The sequence below is a fragment of the Lemur catta genome, chromosome 10 (genome assembly GCF_020740605.2).
Source record: "Lemur catta isolate mLemCat1 chromosome 10, mLemCat1.pri, whole genome shotgun sequence".
NCBI lineage: Eukaryota > Metazoa > Chordata > Mammalia > Primates > Lemuridae > Lemur > Lemur catta.
Window position 1 is genome coordinate 9,617,361 of NC_059137.1, and position 18,777 is coordinate 9,636,137.

An 18,777-nucleotide genomic window follows, 5' to 3' on the forward strand; every position below is an offset into this window, starting at 1 on the left:
CTCCAGCCTGGCTGGCTCTGGCTCCAAGAGTTTAATCAATTAAGCACTGACAGCAAAGATCCCTGCCCTGGTGGTAGCAGGGCAGATTCTAATGAAGGGTATATCCTACTGTGTGATTTTGCTGGCTTTAAAGAGATTACTGCAGAGCGGCAGGTGGGCATGAGTGTCTCCGTGTGTGTGTCTGTGTTATAGTATATCATCTATTGATTGTTTTTTAGAGACCAGCAAAAATGGCTAGTAGCTGAAGGGAAGTGTTTAATAGAAGAGAAGTTTGGGGCTTATGAGTCTTTGGGGACTTAAAATACCCCTGAAAAAAAATGTGATGGATGCAGAGAGCTAAGGAAAGTTTTTTTCTCCATGACTCACTTGGGCATCCAGCTCTGAGACTTAAGGAGTGGAGAGAGTTAGGTTACCCTGATTTCTTTGTTCTGGCAGGGCCCGGCATGATTGTGTTCCCCTCAGATACGCTTACAGCCCACGGAGTTGGATGTCTCTAGCTCATCTAAGGAACACTTTACTCAAAGAGGTTATGTGGTAGTTAAGTGTACAAATTTGGAATTAGGCAGACCTGGGTTCAATTCCTAGCTGAGCTTGCCCTAATTGTATGACTGTAATAGCAAGATGACATTCTGAGCTTTGTTTTTCTCATCTGTAAAAAGAGGATAATATCTACCTCAAAGGGACATTGGGAAAATTAAATGAGATAATGTATTTAAAATGCAAGCATAGTGTCTGGCATAGTAAGCACTCAATAAATGTTACCTGCTATTGTAGTTTTTGAGGCAGGATTCCTGTCCTCGATGAACGTAGTTTCAATGGAGAACTGGGACTTGTGTTAGGTTCTCTTAACCGAGGTAAACACAAGGGATGATGTACAAACCTCAGGCACTGTTATGGTCAACCTGTGTTGCATAAAACCTCACTCATTACACCAACAGCATTAATTGAGCATCTACTGTGTGACAGACAGTATGCTGTGTAGAATGGAATGTTCCTACCCTTAAGGAGCTCCTAGGCCATAGGGGAGTACAGATAGTTATCAAACAAGAGACTTATCATGAGAGCCTTCAACAAAAGGCCATAGGTTTTCAGGAGTGGCATCAGGAAAGGTTCCATCTGGACTAGACCTGAAAGTGTTTAAATTTCAAAGAGTGTAAAGGACATTCTGACCAGATAGCATAACCTGAGCTAAGTCTAGTTTGGCTGAAGCAAGAAGAGTGGTTCTGTGTGGGGAGCAGCAATAAGACTTTGAGATAGAGTAGAACAGGAGAGGGTTTATTTACTCTTTATTCAGTTACTTGCACCATGGTGTTTTATTTTGTACTGGGTCCTGGGCTGGATATTGCCCACACCTTTGAAGAACTTTCTCCCCAGCCCAAACATTTTGTTTTCCACCACTCCCCTTCACACACTCTTTGCTCCAACCAAAGGCAAACACATATATGTGCTCACACCTTGTGGACTTCATGTTTTTTCCCATACTCCTTCTCTGTGGATTACCTGCCCCCTTTCCAAGACCTGGAAATCCTACCATTCTCCTAAATTCCCAAAACACAGGACTGAACCTGGCATATGGTTGGTGCTGGGTGACTGCTGGCTTGGAAGGAACAGTCAACAGGTTGTGCTATGGAAAGTGTAAATAAAGGTGAGGAAGTAACAAAGGCCATTGATCTTCTGGTTGAGTTCTAAAGTTGGCATAGATCGCTTTGGAGAAGGGAGACAAGAGTTGCTTCAACTTATGGCTATTAAAATCAAGATCCTTTAGACTTGGTCTGAGACTCATTGAACCATAAAGTGAATTTTAAAGTCCCGTGCAGTTTGTATCGAAGAATACAGGAAGTCTGTCAATAACATCCAGTGAGTTCATCTATGCAGTTAATGGTTAGTGCCTGTTTGAAAGAAAGTCATTGACAGGATGCGGTGGCTCATGCCTGTAATCCTAGTACTCTGGGAGGCCAAGGTGGGAGGATCACTTGAAGCCAGGAGTTCGAGACCAGCCTGAGCAAGAGCAAGACCCTGTCTCTACAAAATGTGGAAAAATCAGCCAGGCGTGGTGGTACACGCCTATAGTCCCAGCTACTCGGGAGGCTGAGGCAGGAGGATTGCTTGAGTCCAGGAGTTTGAGGTTGCAGTGAGCTGTGATGACACCACAGCACTCTAGCCCAGGACAACAAAGCGAGACCTTGTCTCAAAAATAAAAAAAAAAAGTAATGTACCTCTAAATGTTTCCCTCAATTCCAGTGAAATCTCATATATGAAAACACTTTTTCACCTATAAAGCAGTATTTGTTATAAATAGCTTGGTCTGGTCATCTGAAAATAAACCTGTTACTCTTACAACTACAGGCTTTGTGGCTGTGTTTGTTGTTAGGTTGTAACATATGCACAGCTGTACCTGTACATTTGTGTCCCATTATTGTCCAAGTAGACATTAGGGACAATGAAAACATGGCATCATTACCAATAAAGACAGTGATTCTCAAACATTTTGGTCTTATGAACTATTTATATTTTGAGGACCCCAGAAAGTTTTTGCTTGTTGGGTGATATCTATTTATTGTATTAGGAATAAAAACTGAGATTTATTAATTCATTGAAAAAAAACAAATTCATTACATGTTAACATAAAAAACAAATTTTATGAAAAATAACTATAATTTCTTTAAAATTTGTAATGAGAAGAGTGGCACTATTTTATATTTTTGTAAATTTCTATAATCTCTAGCTTATAGAAGATACCTGGATTTTCATATCTGCCTCTGTATCCAGTCTGTTGCAATACATTGTTTTGGTTGAAGTATATGAAGAAAATTTGGCCTAACCAAGATATGTTGTTGGAAAAGGGAGGAGTATTTCAATAGCCTTTTCAGATAATTGTGGATATTAATTTTCATAACTATACCAAAATTCAAGGAATAGTTTCGTTAGTTGTAGTATGGAATCAGAATCAACCATATCAATGAACTTTTTATTTCTTTGTGCACTTGTAAGAGAATGGGCAGGAAAAAGACAAATAATGTCTTACTGTTATTATTATGAAAATAGTATGGAAATTATGGATCCCCCCCAAAGGAATCTTGGGGATTCTGCCCTTGCCACCACCACCCCCCCCAACCATGGGTCCCAGACTGCACTCTGAGAACAGCTGATTTAGAGTTTGTAGTTACTCAACTCAATCTCTTACTGGGTCATTGCTTGTAGGAGTTTGGTGAGGGATATATGACAGGAACAGCCTTCAGCATCCCTTTGAGGGAAGAGGAGGAAGAAGCATGGACTCCAGAATCCACTGGCTCTGTTCCAGCTTTGCCTTTCCTAACAGTGGAATCTTGGGCAAGGTTTTGACCCTGTCTTGACCCTTAGTGTCAGAGTTAGGGTTTGAATCTACATCTCAGAACTCTATATTCCTTTTTTCTTTCTAGTGTTATTAAACCCCAAGTCCACCTCCCAGCCTTTGGCTATCTCCCAGCACCTCCTCTTTCTTTGCTGCGGGCCTAGACTCCACCTGCCTCCTTCCTCACCTCTCTGCTTCCCTTTGCACCCGGGGCAGGCCTGTTTTGCCAGGCTTCATTCCTCTGTTCCTCCTTCCTGATTTCTTACTCCAGAGAGTTAAGCTGCTTCCTCCTTGGATTTTCTGCTTGTGCCCCAAACTGTTCCACACTGAATGCGCTCTTCCAGAGCCTTGTCATCAGTCCATTGAGCTCTGGTGCTCAAGTCACTATTAGGCTCCACCCCAAAATTTGATCTATCACAATACATCTTTGAATTATTACAGCTTGAGTGTTTTGACGTGATACATTATGGTAATCCATGGCACATTGAGAGACATTAACAGTCCTGACTTTGACAAAATATATTGTGAAGTCTTTGAAGGCACCATTACAATTTGTCTTGTCATTCACGCGAAGACCCAGTTCAGCATTAATGTAGATGAACACAATGTGGCTTTTGTTTCATTTAATTGCTTGTGACCTTTTTAATTGCTAATTTAACAAAATACCAAATGGGTATATTTCAATTAAATTAACGGTTTAGGAAGTGGTTTTTGTTTTGTTTTTAGTATGTTTATTTTTAAGATGTTTTGGTTTTCTCTACTTTTTACTTTGAGTAGCTAAAAATGTCTTGCCTTAAACAGAAGTGGGTTTTTAATGTAAAGTTCATAATACAGTAATAATTTTTAATATGCAAATAGGACAATACCAAGCATCTTTCATGTGTGGTTTGGATTCACCCCTTTTCAGAGGATATAAACAGTAAAGTTATATATACAAAGTCAGAGAACTTTTCTGGTCCAAAAACATGCTTTTGGTATAATGCTTTGCTTCAAATATTTGTCCTTAAAATGTCTATTGTATGCACCATTTACTGGGCACTTCTTTCTCCCTTATACTGTTTCCTTTGTGTCCTGTAGCTAGTTTGTAGGCTCCTGCAGATCAGGAGGCCTGCTTCATCCTCACCAGTGTGCGCCACAGTCTAGCACACTGTTGACATGGGGAGAGAAGTAGTTGCACATTGCATGGACCCACGGATATGCCCCCTCATGGCAGCAGCACTCCTGGGCCTACTTTGAGAGGTGGCACCAGAACTCTGAAACCAGCAGTTGTTTTTATTCAGCAGATAACCTGCTTTGGAGTGAGCAACATGAATTGGAAGTGAGTGCAGGACTGATCCTACTCTACTCCCTCAGGTGCTATTGCCCTTCCAATCATAAAAAGCAGACCCACCCCTTGTCCGCTGGGGCAAGGCTCAGAACTCACCCAAGTATCAGGGGGACTTAAATCCTCAAATAGGATATGAATTTACACTGTCAGAGTGTAGAAGGTCAGTGTAAGAAGCATTAGTGTATTGAGCCAGCTCTAGCTATGTAAGTCTTAAACAAAATTAATATAAGGAAATTGACAAGCCTTGCTGGTTATTCCATAGCTTTAAGACCTCTACTAAAATCCTATCATCTCATCTGCCCATTATTAACATTTTAGCAAAATATAAAGTTTTCATTAATCTCCCACAGCAAATTTAGGAGTGAAAACTGGCACTTGTTTGAGCTTTTAGGACTACATTAGCTGGTGTATTAAACAAAATATGTCATTCTTCAGTAGCTTCTATAAGAAGCTAAATCAATTTCCAGCCATATTTATGCACCACTTTATCTAAAAGCATCTGAATTATCATTTACAGCTAAGATGCTTTATTAGCAGCTGGCATTGAAATTGCTCAGTAAAAAATTATATGTCACGTTATAGTAATTTTTAAATTGGTTTTAATCCAACATCATAAAATGTAAAAATCTTAAGTGTGGGGTTTTTTTTTTAGTAATTGGCATTTTAGCATAATGAGCTGTTACCTCTTTCCAAATCAAATACCTGCAATATTTAGAAAATACTAATTAGTAAAGAGCTAATTTGTATCTAATAATGGCATTTTCTCAGAGCTAAGTTGTATCTAATACTGGCATTTTCTCAGAAAAGATAGCTTTAAATTATTTTTAAAACATTAAAGAATCTTAATACTTTACCAGAGTTCTCCATAATTCTCACATATAAAATGTTCTAAAATAGAAATAAATACATTTTGGCAGTTATTTTTCAGTGAAAATGTAGATTGGAGAAAGTGAATGATTATTCTAAACTCCACATCCCAGCCGGCCTCTCAGTTTGAGATGTGGACATTACCCAGGAGACAGTGGTGATCGTGATCATGGCATCTCTATCCAAAATCACAGGTGTTGCAGAGAAAGGAAACAGGTTACTCAGTGGCCCTTGCAGGTGTTGGGTGCAGCTCTGCTGTGTCCTAGAGATGTGATCTCGACTAAGTCATTCAGCATCTCTGACCCTCACCTTCCTGTGGGCACAGAGCCTGGTATTCATCAGTACCCTTGTATTGAGCTCTTGCTTTGCCCCTGCATGTTGGCACTGGCAGGGTCTGGGCTACAGTGGTGAGGAGCGCAGTCCCTATGCCTGCCCTCTTGGGATTTATAGTCTAGTGCCAGAGACAGACAAGTACTACCTGAGTTAGCTGCTCTGCAGGGTGTGGTGACAAGGAGCTGACCTAGACGTGGGGGCCTGCGGTCAAGCTTTCCCTGTAGCGTAACTTGCACTCTTGAGAAGGAATAGGGAAGGGACCAGGAGGAAATGAGGTAGAGAGAAGGGTGACCCAGGCAGAGAGGACAGCATGTGCAAGACGCTTGAAGATGGGATTCTATCAGAGGCATTCGGTGAATGGCCTGTGAAGTGTGAGGCTGCGTCCTTACTGAGGGGAAAGCATCACTGTAGGTGCTAGAATGGTCTGAGCTGGGAATTACTGTAGTGTTTGGAAATAGAACACACAATTCCTAGATAAATGAGTTCAATGTGAAAGCATCAGAAACCAAACTTGACTTTAAAAGCTTGCCCTGTAAGTAATAACTATGGGGAGGAAAAGCATGTTATTGTCAGGCTACCGCTTATATAATAGAATTTTCCAGTTTTATGCCCAAATCTAGAGTTTTCCATTTCCCCAGTTCTGCCCCAAGGAGTTCTCTCTGGGTTTTCTTGTGGAACCATCTCTAGGTACTCAACAGAAAGTCCAAGAACCCCTGCTCTCTGGTTGGCCTCTGCTTAGCAGGTGCACCCCCCCACTCGGCCCCACCCCGCACACCGGCAAATGGCACCAGCACCTGCATCTGCACCCTCAGAAGTCCACATTTCAAACTCCAGGGACTGAGAGATAGATTAACTTTGCTTAGTGTAACCTCGGAATGTATCTTAGCCTCCCAGACCCTCAGAGTCCTCGTCTGTACAATATGGAAAATTATGGGACCTACAAGATTGTCATGAGACTTAAATGCAGTGACACATATAAAGTGGTTAGCACTGTGCCTGAAATATGGTAAGGATTCATACACATTAGCTTTTATTTTTATTTATTTTTTATTTATTGAGACAGAGTCTTGCTCTGTCGCCCAGGCTATAGTCCTGTGGCATCAGCCTAGTTCACAGCAACCTCAAATTCCTAGGCTCAAGCAATCCTCCTGCCTCAGCCTCCCAAGTAGCTGAGACTACAGGCACATACCACCACGCCAGCTAATTCTTTCTGTTTTTACTAGAGACAGGGTCTCACTCTTGCTCAGGCTGGTCTAGAACTGAGTTCAAGAGATTCTCCCGTTTCAGTCTCTCAGAGTGCTAGGATTACAGGTGTGAGCCACTGCACCTGGCCCATATTAGCTAGTACTTATTTAGCAAAATTTAGTGAGAGTATACCAGTTACCTGTACTGCTTACAGAAGATATAAAGATGAATAAAAAACTTTACTGACTTTCACAGAGCTTCCAAATTGGGACAGAGCAACCGCAGACAATTCTAGTGCAAGGCTGAATATGATTCTGAGAGTAGAAGAAAAATAATTGTGGTGGCTATTAAACATATTATGTATTAGATTCTTTACATAAATTTTGACATTCTGTAAATGGCAGACACTAGAGTTCAGAAAGGTAAAGTCACTTGCTTAAGATCACATAGCAAATTAGAGGCAGAACTTAGGTGTTGAGCCCAGGTCTACCTTGTTCCAGGGTCCAGTTTAAGCCAACTTCTGTGGAATTCATTGCCAGAACCATCAGAAAAGATTTCATGGAGGAAGTAGAGTTAGAGGTAGCCCAGGGAGGGGTTGGGGGGATTTTGACAGGTTTAGGGGAAGGGTGGAAGGGGCGTTCTAGGCCAAGGGCACCACATGAGCAAAGGCCCAGAAGCAGAAAATCCTGGACCTCTCTGTACAGTCAGGGCTTTGGGAGGAGCTGAGAGAAGGTATGTGTGAGAGGTGACAAGAAAGATTAGAAAGTTATATTTCAAACAGATTATAGGCTGCTTTGATTGCTTGGCTGAAGAAAGTATGCTTCCCACTTGGCTGCGGGAAGCCACGGAATATTTTTGAGCACCAGTCTTCTTGTTTGTTTCCAATGTCACATATCATGCACAAGGTTCTAAGCATTTGGTGAATGAATGAATGATTAAGGCTTTAGAAAGATGGATGGGAAATGTCTTGTGGTGGCTGGATTGCAGAGAGAGCCTGGTGGCCAGAAGGCCAGTGAGGAGACTGTCACAGACATCCTACTGCCAGCAGGCACCCCCTGAACCAGTGGGGGCTGTGGGATGCGGGGCTGGAGGCTGTTAAAGAGACAGTTGGGGAACCTTGGGAAGGACAGGATTCTTCAAGGAACATGGATCACTTTTATAGTCAGGAAAATCACATTTAGGAAAAGAAACAAGAGCACCCATGCTTTTGTGGTTTTGGCTTACTCTTGTAGAGACTGCGCTTCTTGCTGAGAGTGAGTGGGACTTTTTCTATCCTTCTTGTATCCCTGCTACCCAGCCAAGGGGCTGCCATAGAATAGGCAGTGTTTGTGGAATTAATTGTTGAATGATTAATATGTTACCATCTTCTTGTTTACTGGAATGGCATTATTAAGTCATCACTCAGCCTTTTCTTCTCTAAATTAAATAGCCCATATTATTTTAATTTATCCCAAAGCATTTTAAGCAGACACCATTTGCCAAGCTTCATGTATCTTTATGTGTTAAACTGCTTTTTCCTCCCTAGGTTCGAGGGCAGATGGGGTTTTTGAGGAGGATTCTCAGATTGACATAGCCACAGTACAGGATATGCTTAGCAGCCACCATTACAAGTCATTCAAAGTCAGCATGATCCACAGACTGCGATTCACGACCGACGTGCAGTTAGGTAAGTGTGTGAACAGATGATGAGCTGATTCTTTGTATCGGTAGTCAATGTAGAAATAGGGAAAGAAACAACATACAACTTTTATGTGACCTGAATAACTAATGGTAATTTGTTTCCTGAGAAAATGTTTAAACAATGAAATTTAAAGTACATCTTTTTTCCCACTTGAGTGCTCTGTCTTGTCTTCTTTTTTATGAAGCAGAAGATTAGAAATGGAACTAACTTGAGACTCTTTTCAATTGATTGACTTCTCTGAAGTTCCATAATTCTCTCCATTCTGTAATTCTCTTACATGCTCTCCTTAACGCTGCCACTTGCCTTTCCTTACTCAGGGAACTCATTGCTTATTCATTCATGCCTTTATTCAGGAAGCTTTTTAATGATCTCAGAAGTTATATTTGGATCCTCATCAGATAATCTGGAACTAACTTTCAACTAATTTTAGGGGTTAATTTGTTTCAGTCATGTGCTAAATTTCTGTTTTGACTTAAACCTAACAGGAGTAGAAAAAGTGTCATAGTAATCAACATAATTTTAATTCTTCATCATCATCATCATCGTGGCTACCTTTTCTAGGTATCCACTGTGTATTAGTCACTGAACTAAGTGCTTTACATGTACTACTTGACTACTTAAAAGGTAGGTATTTTTACTGTCCCCAGCTAACAGAGGAGGTAAATGAGGTGCAGAGGGTAAATCTCATGCCCAACTCACACAGTAGGTAAATGGCGGTGTCAGGAGCAGACCCTGGCCTTCCTGAGTGTACCTTCTTCCTAATAAGGAGGTGTAGGGAGCAGAAGGGCGGTTAGGTATGGCCAGGCTCGCTCAGTCAGGGAGCTGAACTGTCCACTGGCTCTGCCACTCCGCCCCTTCCTGCATTTCCTTTGCCTCAAGCATAAAGGGAGAGAGTTTGGATTCTAACTCTAAGGCTCACTAATTTTATGTTTCTCACAAATGCTTTGTACGTTTCTTATAATAAAATCCTTTCTAACATTGGCATTAGCCTGAATCTGGCTAACATGTAATAAACCTCGAAAATCTTAAGCCAGGCGTGGTGGCTCACACCTATAATCCTAGCACTCTGGAAGGCAGAGGCGGGAGGATTGCTTGAGGTCAGGAGTTCAAGACCAGCCTGATCAAGAGTGAGACCCCATCTCTACTAAAAAAATATAGAAAAAATTAGCTGGGCGTGGTCACAAGCACCTATAGTCCTATCTACTTGGGAGGCTGAGGCAGGAGGATCTCTTGAGCCCAGAAGTTTGAGGTTGCAGTGAGCTATGATGACACCACTGCACTCTAGCCAGGGTGACAGAGTGAGACTCTGTCTCAAAAAAAACAAAAAAAAAAACCTCCTTAAATATTCTATTCTTTTCTAGCTTGACTGACAGGAATTTCCAATACATTGACAATATAGCTTAGTAATTAAGAGATGGGCAAATGAATCACAACTGGTTTAAATTGTTGCTCTGTCAGTGACCAGCCATATAACCTTAAGCAAGTGGCTTGATCTTTCTGAGCCTCAATTCTATCCTGTTTAAATGGGAATGTCAGTAGTACCAGCTTCTTAGGATTGCTATCGGGAACAAGTAGGATACTACATGTGAAGCACTTAGCACAGGGCCTGGCAGTTGGCAAACTTTCGTAAATGAGAACTGTTAGTCGAGAGGCAGTGTAATGCAGCACTTAGAAGACACACTCAGGAGTTGGAAGCCTGGCTTCAAACCCTGGCTCATGTATTAGCTGTATCACCACTGGCAAATGATTTGGAGCCCCGGTTTCCTTGTCTGTAAAATAAGGGTAATAATAGTCCTTATCTCATAGAGTAATTATGAGGATGAAATGTCATAGCACATGCAGAATACTTAGAAAGGCTCCTGGCATATTGCAAGTGCTCAATAAACATTAGCTGCTAGGATGATGTTGATTCTAACAGGCTAAATAGATAAATCAGCACCCAGTAACTGTGAACCAAAACACAGACCCCACCTTTTTTTCCCCTCTCTGTATAATAAGTCCTCACTTAATGTCATCAATAGGTTCTTAGATACTGCAGCTTTTTTTTCTCATTAATGTTATAACAAACAACATTGAACAAAATGACATTATTCGAGGACATGCTGTACGTCATTTTGCCTAAAGTCACAGTTTCCAAGAACCTATCAGTAACATTAAGGGAGGACTTACTGTATCTGTTCCTCCTCACAAAAAACCCTGGATATCTAAAGTGGTAAAATTGTTTATTTAATGTTGATTCTTAAAACATAAAGTTGTTCAATGTTGTTCATCCTGGGAGTGTTTTTCCTGGTGTCTATCATAGAGATAAAAATAGTAAGATTGCTCAGAAAGAAGCCAGATCTCAAAAAAAAAAAAAAGAAAAGAAAAGAAAGTATATACTATATGATTCTATTTACATAACATTCAAAAATACACGGAAATATTCTTGTGTAAGAAGTAATGATAGTGGTTATCCTGTGGGCTAAAATGGCCATGGTGGCTGGAGGGGCTTTCTGGGAGGCTGGGAAGGTTCTGTTTCTTGATCTGGATGTTAATTATATGGGTAGGTAGACTTTCTGGAAAAGCTGTTATATATACTCATGATTTGTGCACTTTCTGTGTGTATATTTTTAATTAAAAGTTTACTAAAATTTAAGAATGCTAGTCAGACATCCCATTTGTGTTTGGCTGCGGAACTTGCCCAGTAGCAGAGGGTCTGCTTTTTCCAAGTGGGCCTAGTTTTAAGAGGCCCAATAAGTAGCCCAACTGTGGTCAAGACAGAGGCCCAAGGCAGGGATTTTCCCAGTTGAGCGCTATCAGTGAATCCATCCTACTCATTCCCAGTATGAAAAGCAGTGCCTTGGAGTGATAACCAAGATGGTGGGCTGCTTTCCCTACTTTTCTCCAAAGGCAAAAAAAGACAAACTTTAATTCATCGGATTCTGACTTGTATATTCATTCAAAGGAAAAAGTCCACAAAAGGATCTGTGGGAGGAGCCCAGGTTCTGCAATCAGTCAGGACTAGGTTTGAATTCCAGCTTTACCACTTACCTACAGTGTCATCTTGGACAAGTCTCCTCCCCTTTCAGTCTTAGTTTTTGCCATTTATAAAATGAGGATTACAATGTTTACCTTTTAGATTGTAGGAAAATGTCTGGCCCATAGAAGCTGTATTCTAAATGGTAGCTTATCTTAGTGTTGTTACTATCATTGTTGTCATTATTTATCTTGCCTATTGCCCTCTCCTATTCCACCATCTTGAAAGCATTGAACCAGATCACTCAGATTAGGTGGTAGCTCTACTGGCAGAGTTTCACAGTGGAGACTTGTCAGGTAGAAATGGATGATGACAGTCATGTACGCATCTCTCCCTAGAGTGTTCTGTGAAGTGAGGCAACTGGAGGCCAGGTCCCAGTCATCTCTGATGGCTTCCAGTGTCACACATGGCGCCCCCTGGTGGAGAGTCACCGCTCTGAGGAGCTTCTAAAACAGATGTCAGAACATTTGTTTCTATTATGAATCTAGGTTCAATTTTTAGCATTATAAGCAGAAACTTCATGAATTAGTTCTAAGGAATTTTGTAACAACCAGATGAAAACTGTGCCCGTGAGCATCACATCATACAGTGAATAAATAAGCTCATTTTCCCTTCCCATGTAGATTAGGTCAGGCATATAACTTGAGACACTCTCCCTCCTTACAAAGCAGATGATAACACACCCCTTCACTCTAACAACAACAAAAACCTGCACACAGCAATCGAGAAATTATTTCCTTCTGAAATAGATGCTACTGCAAAGTGCAGAGCAGCAAACAGAACACCCTTTATGAACATTCAAGTGAGCAGCTGGATTCCGAGATCAGTAAATAATTTATTTCATTTCACCTGACTAGCCAGGTGCTTCAGATCTTTCCTGACACTGATGGATGGTCTCCTCTGCCCGTCCATCCTGTGTCAGTCAGAACAGAGATTTCACTTGGGCCCTGTGGCAAGTTCTTCTAAGTGGCGTCTGTGTGTGGCATTTGCCTGGCATCCCTGCTGATTCCACAGAAAACCACCCATCCACGCTGAATTAGTGGTAGGTAAGAGCACACAGCAAAAGATTGGAATCCCTAGGCTCTGCAGTGCCACTACAGCTGCTTGTCTTCTGGTGGGGAAGTAGTGGCTGATGTGCCAATTTTACCATCTGCCATTTGTTTCTGAGAAAGTCAGGGGATGAGAGACTCAAACTTTGATCTGCAAGACCCAAACTTAAACCAAACTTTTCTATGATTGAAAAACTATTGGATTCTATTAATGAAACCTATATCAAAGATGATCTTTTAAAATAATAAGAAATATAATTTTTAAAAGCAGTTATTACGTATGAAGTGCTTACTGTGTGCCAGGCACTTTGCTAATCTCTCTCTTTACATGCAGTGGTGCCTGAAATCATACTACTACTATTAGATAGTACTGAAATTATCTTCACTTTTTATATGAGGAAACTGGGGTATAGGGAAAAAACCTAGTAAGTAGTGAAGCTAGGATCAGAACCCAAGACTGTCTGAGGCTGAGTCCTGAGCCTAACTACTATATTATGCCTTGGATGCAAATCATCATTGTGCTGATACTCCATACTTCTATGATGATTTATAATATACAGAGAACTTGCATTCCTATTACATCATTAATCTACACAGCACATTGATAGTTGTTCCCATTTCATGACTAAGAAAACTGAGGCTTGGGGGAATTAATGAAATCATTTGGTGTGTGTAAAGTGCTTAGTGTCTACAGGCACATGGTTGCTACTTAATGAGTACTAACTCTCCCTCCCCATCAGCCATCAGGATATACACGGGGGTACCAGTCCCAGTAGCCAAACTGGGACTGAAACCCAATCCCGTATGCTAACCCCAGTCCATCACACCACAGGTGACTCAGTTGTTAATAACTTGCCTTTATAAAGGAAATGATTACTTCTAGTTGGCTAGTTCCAAAACTTGTGCACATCTCTCACTCCTCTCCCTCACCTAGCATCTGGAAATGGACATCAGTGTAGCATGAGTACTACAACTCCCTCTTCCACTCCCCTTTAGACATTGTTCTTCAGCCACTGCCCTTCTTCCATCTGGGCCCAGAGCTAACCTCACAGTCCTTTCCAACACAGCTCCTACCAATCAATTGGAGTTGGTTTTTAAATTGAAATGCTTACCAAATAAAGCCATGATGCCTAACCATTCCCTGTATTTCCCTAAAACATTCTTGGAATATTTCATCTTGTCTGCTTTCCCTCTATGTTGGGCCTAAAAGTGCAGATGCCCTCTAAGTGTAGACCTTGCTTGAAATTCTACCAAGTTGAAATTCTGTCCATTATCTTGATCTCCTATATGCCTAATTCTATGTGCCCAACCACTTGACAGAAAAGTCAGGCACTGAGACAGCAGTGCTACCCAAACATGCCAAGGTTGGTAGGAGGAAGTAGGTTGGGGAACATTGACATGAAAAGCATGAGATGGTGAATGCCAACCATGATCTAGGAAGCCCATAGTATATTATCAATAAGTATTAATATTGATTAGCCAGCTGGCAAAAGCTGAATGACAATGCACCAGCCAAGGGGCTGCACAGAAACTGACACAAGAATGAGGCAGAGAGGGCCAAGACATCACCAGAGTGATACCTCTCATTTGCATGGCACCTTAGAGCAATGGTTCTGACCTCAGTCATCTATCAGAGTCACAAAGTCCCTGGCCTCATCCCACACCAGCTGGCTCAGAATCTTCCCTTGCCAGGCACAGTGGCTCACACCTGTAATCCCAGCACTTTGGGAGGCCAAGGTGGAGAATCACTTGAGACCAGGAGTTTGAGACCAGCCTGGGCAACATAGCAAGATCCCATCTCTACAAAAAAAATTTAAAAATTATCCAGGCATAGTGGAAAATAACATGTAGTCTCAGCTACTCAGGAGGCTGTAGCAGGAGGATTGTTTGAGCCCAGGAGTTTGAGGCAACAGTGAGCTATGATCCTGCCACTGTACTCTAGCCAGGGCAACAGAGCAAGACCCTGTCTCAAAAAAAAAAAAAAGAATCTCCCCTTGATTGTGGTATTTGGGACACACAACCTCACAGTATTTAAAGGACTCTTACCCCTTATCTCTTCATCCAAGCTTGTTTTTACTAACTGGGCAGATCAGCCTGGTTTTCCCAACACAGGGTCTCAGGCTGAGAAGTAGTTTGATAGTTGTGCCACTTGTACTAACTTGATTCCTTTGCCTTATCATTTGTCAATGTAGACCCTCCCCATGTCACTGAACACATAATATACCATGAATTCCATCTGTGTCATAATTGCACATATAACCTAACATAATTCTGTATATAATATTACAGAATCTGTATAGGATTTACAAATAAAGGGTATAAAATAACCTTTACCATGGTTCCATGGGTACTTCCATTATCTCTTCATAAAACAATCCAGTATGTATATTCATATTACTTGTGATTATAATAGTTATTTATCAAAAGTATCAAGTATAGTACCACATATCTTAGAGAAGGTAAAAAGGTTTCATCTCATAAACTGACTGCAATCAAGTTTGTGATGTCTGCCCAGAGAGTTGTGCTGAGACAGCATCTCGAGTTGTGTCTGAGGGCAATATAAAGAAACTCTGTGATTGATTAAAAATGTCTGCCCTGGGCCTGAGCATTATGAGAGGCAGCATATTTGCCATCTATTGTCTTCCCTGCTTTGTCTTTCTTACTGCTGTTATTATTTAATCCCCAGTCACTAAGTATAAGCCACTAAGAGGAAGACTTTGTTACAGTGTTATTTTAAACATACAATATGCAAGCAAGCAACACAGCAACAACACAAGAGTGAGTGAGTGAGAGCAAGCAGCTGTGGCCTGGGCTTTACTACTCCTCAGGCTCGCTCACTCTGAGGTTAAAGGTAGCTCTGGGTGGCTGTATGAATCAGATATTTTGCCTCATTTTCAATGGAGGGGACCTATGGAATAAAGTTCAAGTAATTACATGATCTGGAAATGCATGTTCTTAGGAAATGGATTGATTTTCCTTTCATGTTTCCATTTCATTTTCTCACTGAGCCCTAAGAAGATACCCTGGTCCATTTCAAGACACTAAAATGACTACAAGAAGGCATGCATCACACTCGACTCCAAAATCCCTGGGTTTGTTCAGTAATTTGAGGATGGCAATTCTACTATTAAATGATTGTTCTATCCCGATTAGGACAGTATTTTCTGAACCAAAATTTGTAATTGAGTTTAAGGCTAATGAACTTATAAGATAGCAGGACAAATACTATCAAGACTGCCTCCAGACTAGCCTGAGCAAGAGTGATACCCCGTCTCTACTAAAAATAGAAAAAATTAGCCAGGCATGTGGTGCATGCCTGCAGTCCCCAGCTACTCTGGAGGCTGGGGCAGGAGGATCGCTTGAGCCCAGGAGTCTGAGGTTACTATGAGCTAGGCTGATGCCACCGCACTCTAGCCCAGGAGACAGAGCAAGACTCCATCTCAATAAATACATAAATTAAATAAAATAAAAGACTGCCTCCAGAAAACTCTTTTACCACATTAGTGCTCAATGCAGTGATTGGGTCAAGGGAAATGACTGGGAATGTCAGAAGTTCCGGGAGCTTTTTCTAACTACACATCTCCCGCTAGTTGCCTGCTGCCAGAGACACCCTTTTGAGAATTCCTGTCAGTAATCCAGGGTTGTTAATGACAATGTGTCAGGTTCCTTAGGTACTTGAGAAAGAATTGAGAATTGGAAAAAGTGGAGAACTACTGGCGTAATGGAATTAATGGGAGCAGGATTCATAAGAGTTCATCCAAGGTTCTGTACTTTTTTATCACTTCTCATCCTTGGAACTTGCACTCCAACAGTGTAGCAGGGCCTGAACGTGGGGAACATCAGGGTTTTCCCCATTCCACAGGTGATACTATAAATTCTCTTAGGAAATGGCATTACTGCTTCCTAGCTGCCATTGTAAGCTCACCTGAGAGAATTCACCCCTCACCCAAAGACAGGTATTGCTGGGATTAAACACCCCAGGTCTCATTTAGTAAGCTCTGCCCTGGGACCGAGCCCTGTACTGAATGCTGCTGTGCATTTGTTCATATTCGGGCCCTCCCCCCCGCTTAGCCTTCATGCCCATGATAACAGTGTGGTCAGGCACACTCAGACTTGTCCTTGAGTCTCTTACTGACCACAGACTGGAATTGGCAGCTTTTAGCTGTGACTCCCAAACTGGTTTGGAATGGTTAGCTGCTTGAATGGAACCAGTCATCCTGGGGCTTAGTACCCACTCGATCTCAATAAAATAAGGCTCTGCTGGGTTTCGTTTTAGTTGTGACCCAAAATATGATTTTGTCATCTATTTTGGGTGCCAAACATGTTGCTGGAGGCAGTCGGTGCTTTTTATACTGTAATGCATTTGGATTGGTGTGTGAATACACAGCACTCCTGTGAGTCAAGAGAGCTGATCTGTTTAAGCCCTTGCCTGGTTAGTAGTACGAGGATATGAATTATGGTTACAGCTCTGTCATTAATGGGTGACATCAGACAAGTCATGTCCCAGCCCTGAGCCTCAATTTCTTCATATGGAGAATGAAAGCCCCAGACTAGGTGATCTCTGAGGTCTCATTAAGCCCAAACAGCCTGTGTGTCTGATCCTGTGTGTAAATTCAGACAAGTTTCAAAGACTTCCCTGACTGCTCTGTGGATGCTATCGATTGGCTGCGTATATTCAGCAAAATCCACTCTGGCCCAGAGTTGTTCAGTGGCACTCCCTGGGGGCTTTTCCAGGCTTTCATAGGCTCTAGGTAACCTGTAGACAAGAGGATTTTAGAATTGTATGAAAAGGTACTGCAGAATTTTAAGAACAGTGGAGCTTTGTAGTCTTAGATTAAAAGTTGTAAGAAATTGATGAATGAACCACAGCTCATGATGTCTGAGCAAAGAAACAGTACCTCAGGAAATACTGAAACATGGAATGTTAAATGCCCTAATTTTTGCCCAAGTGTTGTTTTAGCCTCCTAAAGGGCTATTTTAAATAAGTACCTTAGGCAAGGCGAGCATTCTCCTCTGGAACATAGGAAACAGCTGGCAGGTGGGAACACACCCTAGACTTAGCTAAACCTAGGCTTCAACCCCAACTTGGAAGTTTACTAACTTGATTGACCCTGGGGTAGTACATCATTTCACCTTTCTGAGGTTCATCTTTAATAGTAATTTGAGTAATAATTGATTGAGCTCTTATGTGCCAGCACATAGTAAGTTTTTTATGTGCTTATGCCATTCATTCCATCTGCACAACACCCTGGGGAGTTGGTACTGTTGCTGCCCCCATTTTACAAAGGAGGAAGCTCAGGATCTCCAAGGGAGAAGTAACTTAGCCCAGGATGACACCAGTGGGAATGTGCCAGCAAAATCAAGGTCTCCAAATTAATGACCTGGAGACCTTATAGGGTGGGGAATTCCCTAGCACAAAAGTTTCCACAACTCCAGGTCTGAAAACATTCTTCCTGATATTGACTTGAACTCTTAGAGGTTGCAGGGAAGAGATATGCCCAGGGACACTCGGTGATGGTGGGAAGTTATTGAAAGGATTCATGGGGGTGAGGGTGTTGGTCTCCCCAGGTGGATTCTGGTGCTTCCAAGACTGGGATACAGAGCAGGTTGCAGGGAGAAGTCTCCCCACCCCCTAAGCCAAGGGTTGGTCGGGTTCCTCATTCACTGACCTCCCCATGGCTCCCTGAGCTCCCAGTCATGACCCTCATTGCTGGGTCCATGTCACACCCCTTAGTCCAGTGTCTGACTCCTGATAACAGCAGTCGTTTAGAAGGTATAGTATTAGTCACTAGCTATGTGTCAGGCACAAATTCAAGCACTTTTCATGCCTTATTTCACTTAATCCTCACAACAAGCCCATGAGGTATATATTATTATTATCTCCATTTTATAGCAATTTGCCCAAAGTCACATAGTTAGGAAGTAGGAAAGCTGATATTTGAACTTAGAACTTTCTGATTCCAAAGGCCCCCTCCCAAACCCCTCTGT

At 41.8% G+C, this 18,777-nt stretch overlaps 1 protein-coding gene across 6 annotated transcripts in view; it reads left to right on the plus strand.

The window, feature by feature from the left end:
• MAPKAP1 (MAPK associated protein 1) overlaps window positions 1-18,777 on the plus strand; it is a 231,711-nt gene that overhangs the window by 179,859 nt on the left and 33,075 nt on the right. For all 6 annotated transcript variants that reach the window (XM_045563651.1, XM_045563653.1, XM_045563654.1 and 3 more), the window contains one exon: window positions 8,569-8,709. In XM_045563651.1, coding sequence (XP_045419607.1) covers window positions 8,569-8,709 — 141 coding nt within the window. The remainder of the gene's footprint in view (window positions 1-8,568; window positions 8,710-18,777) is intronic.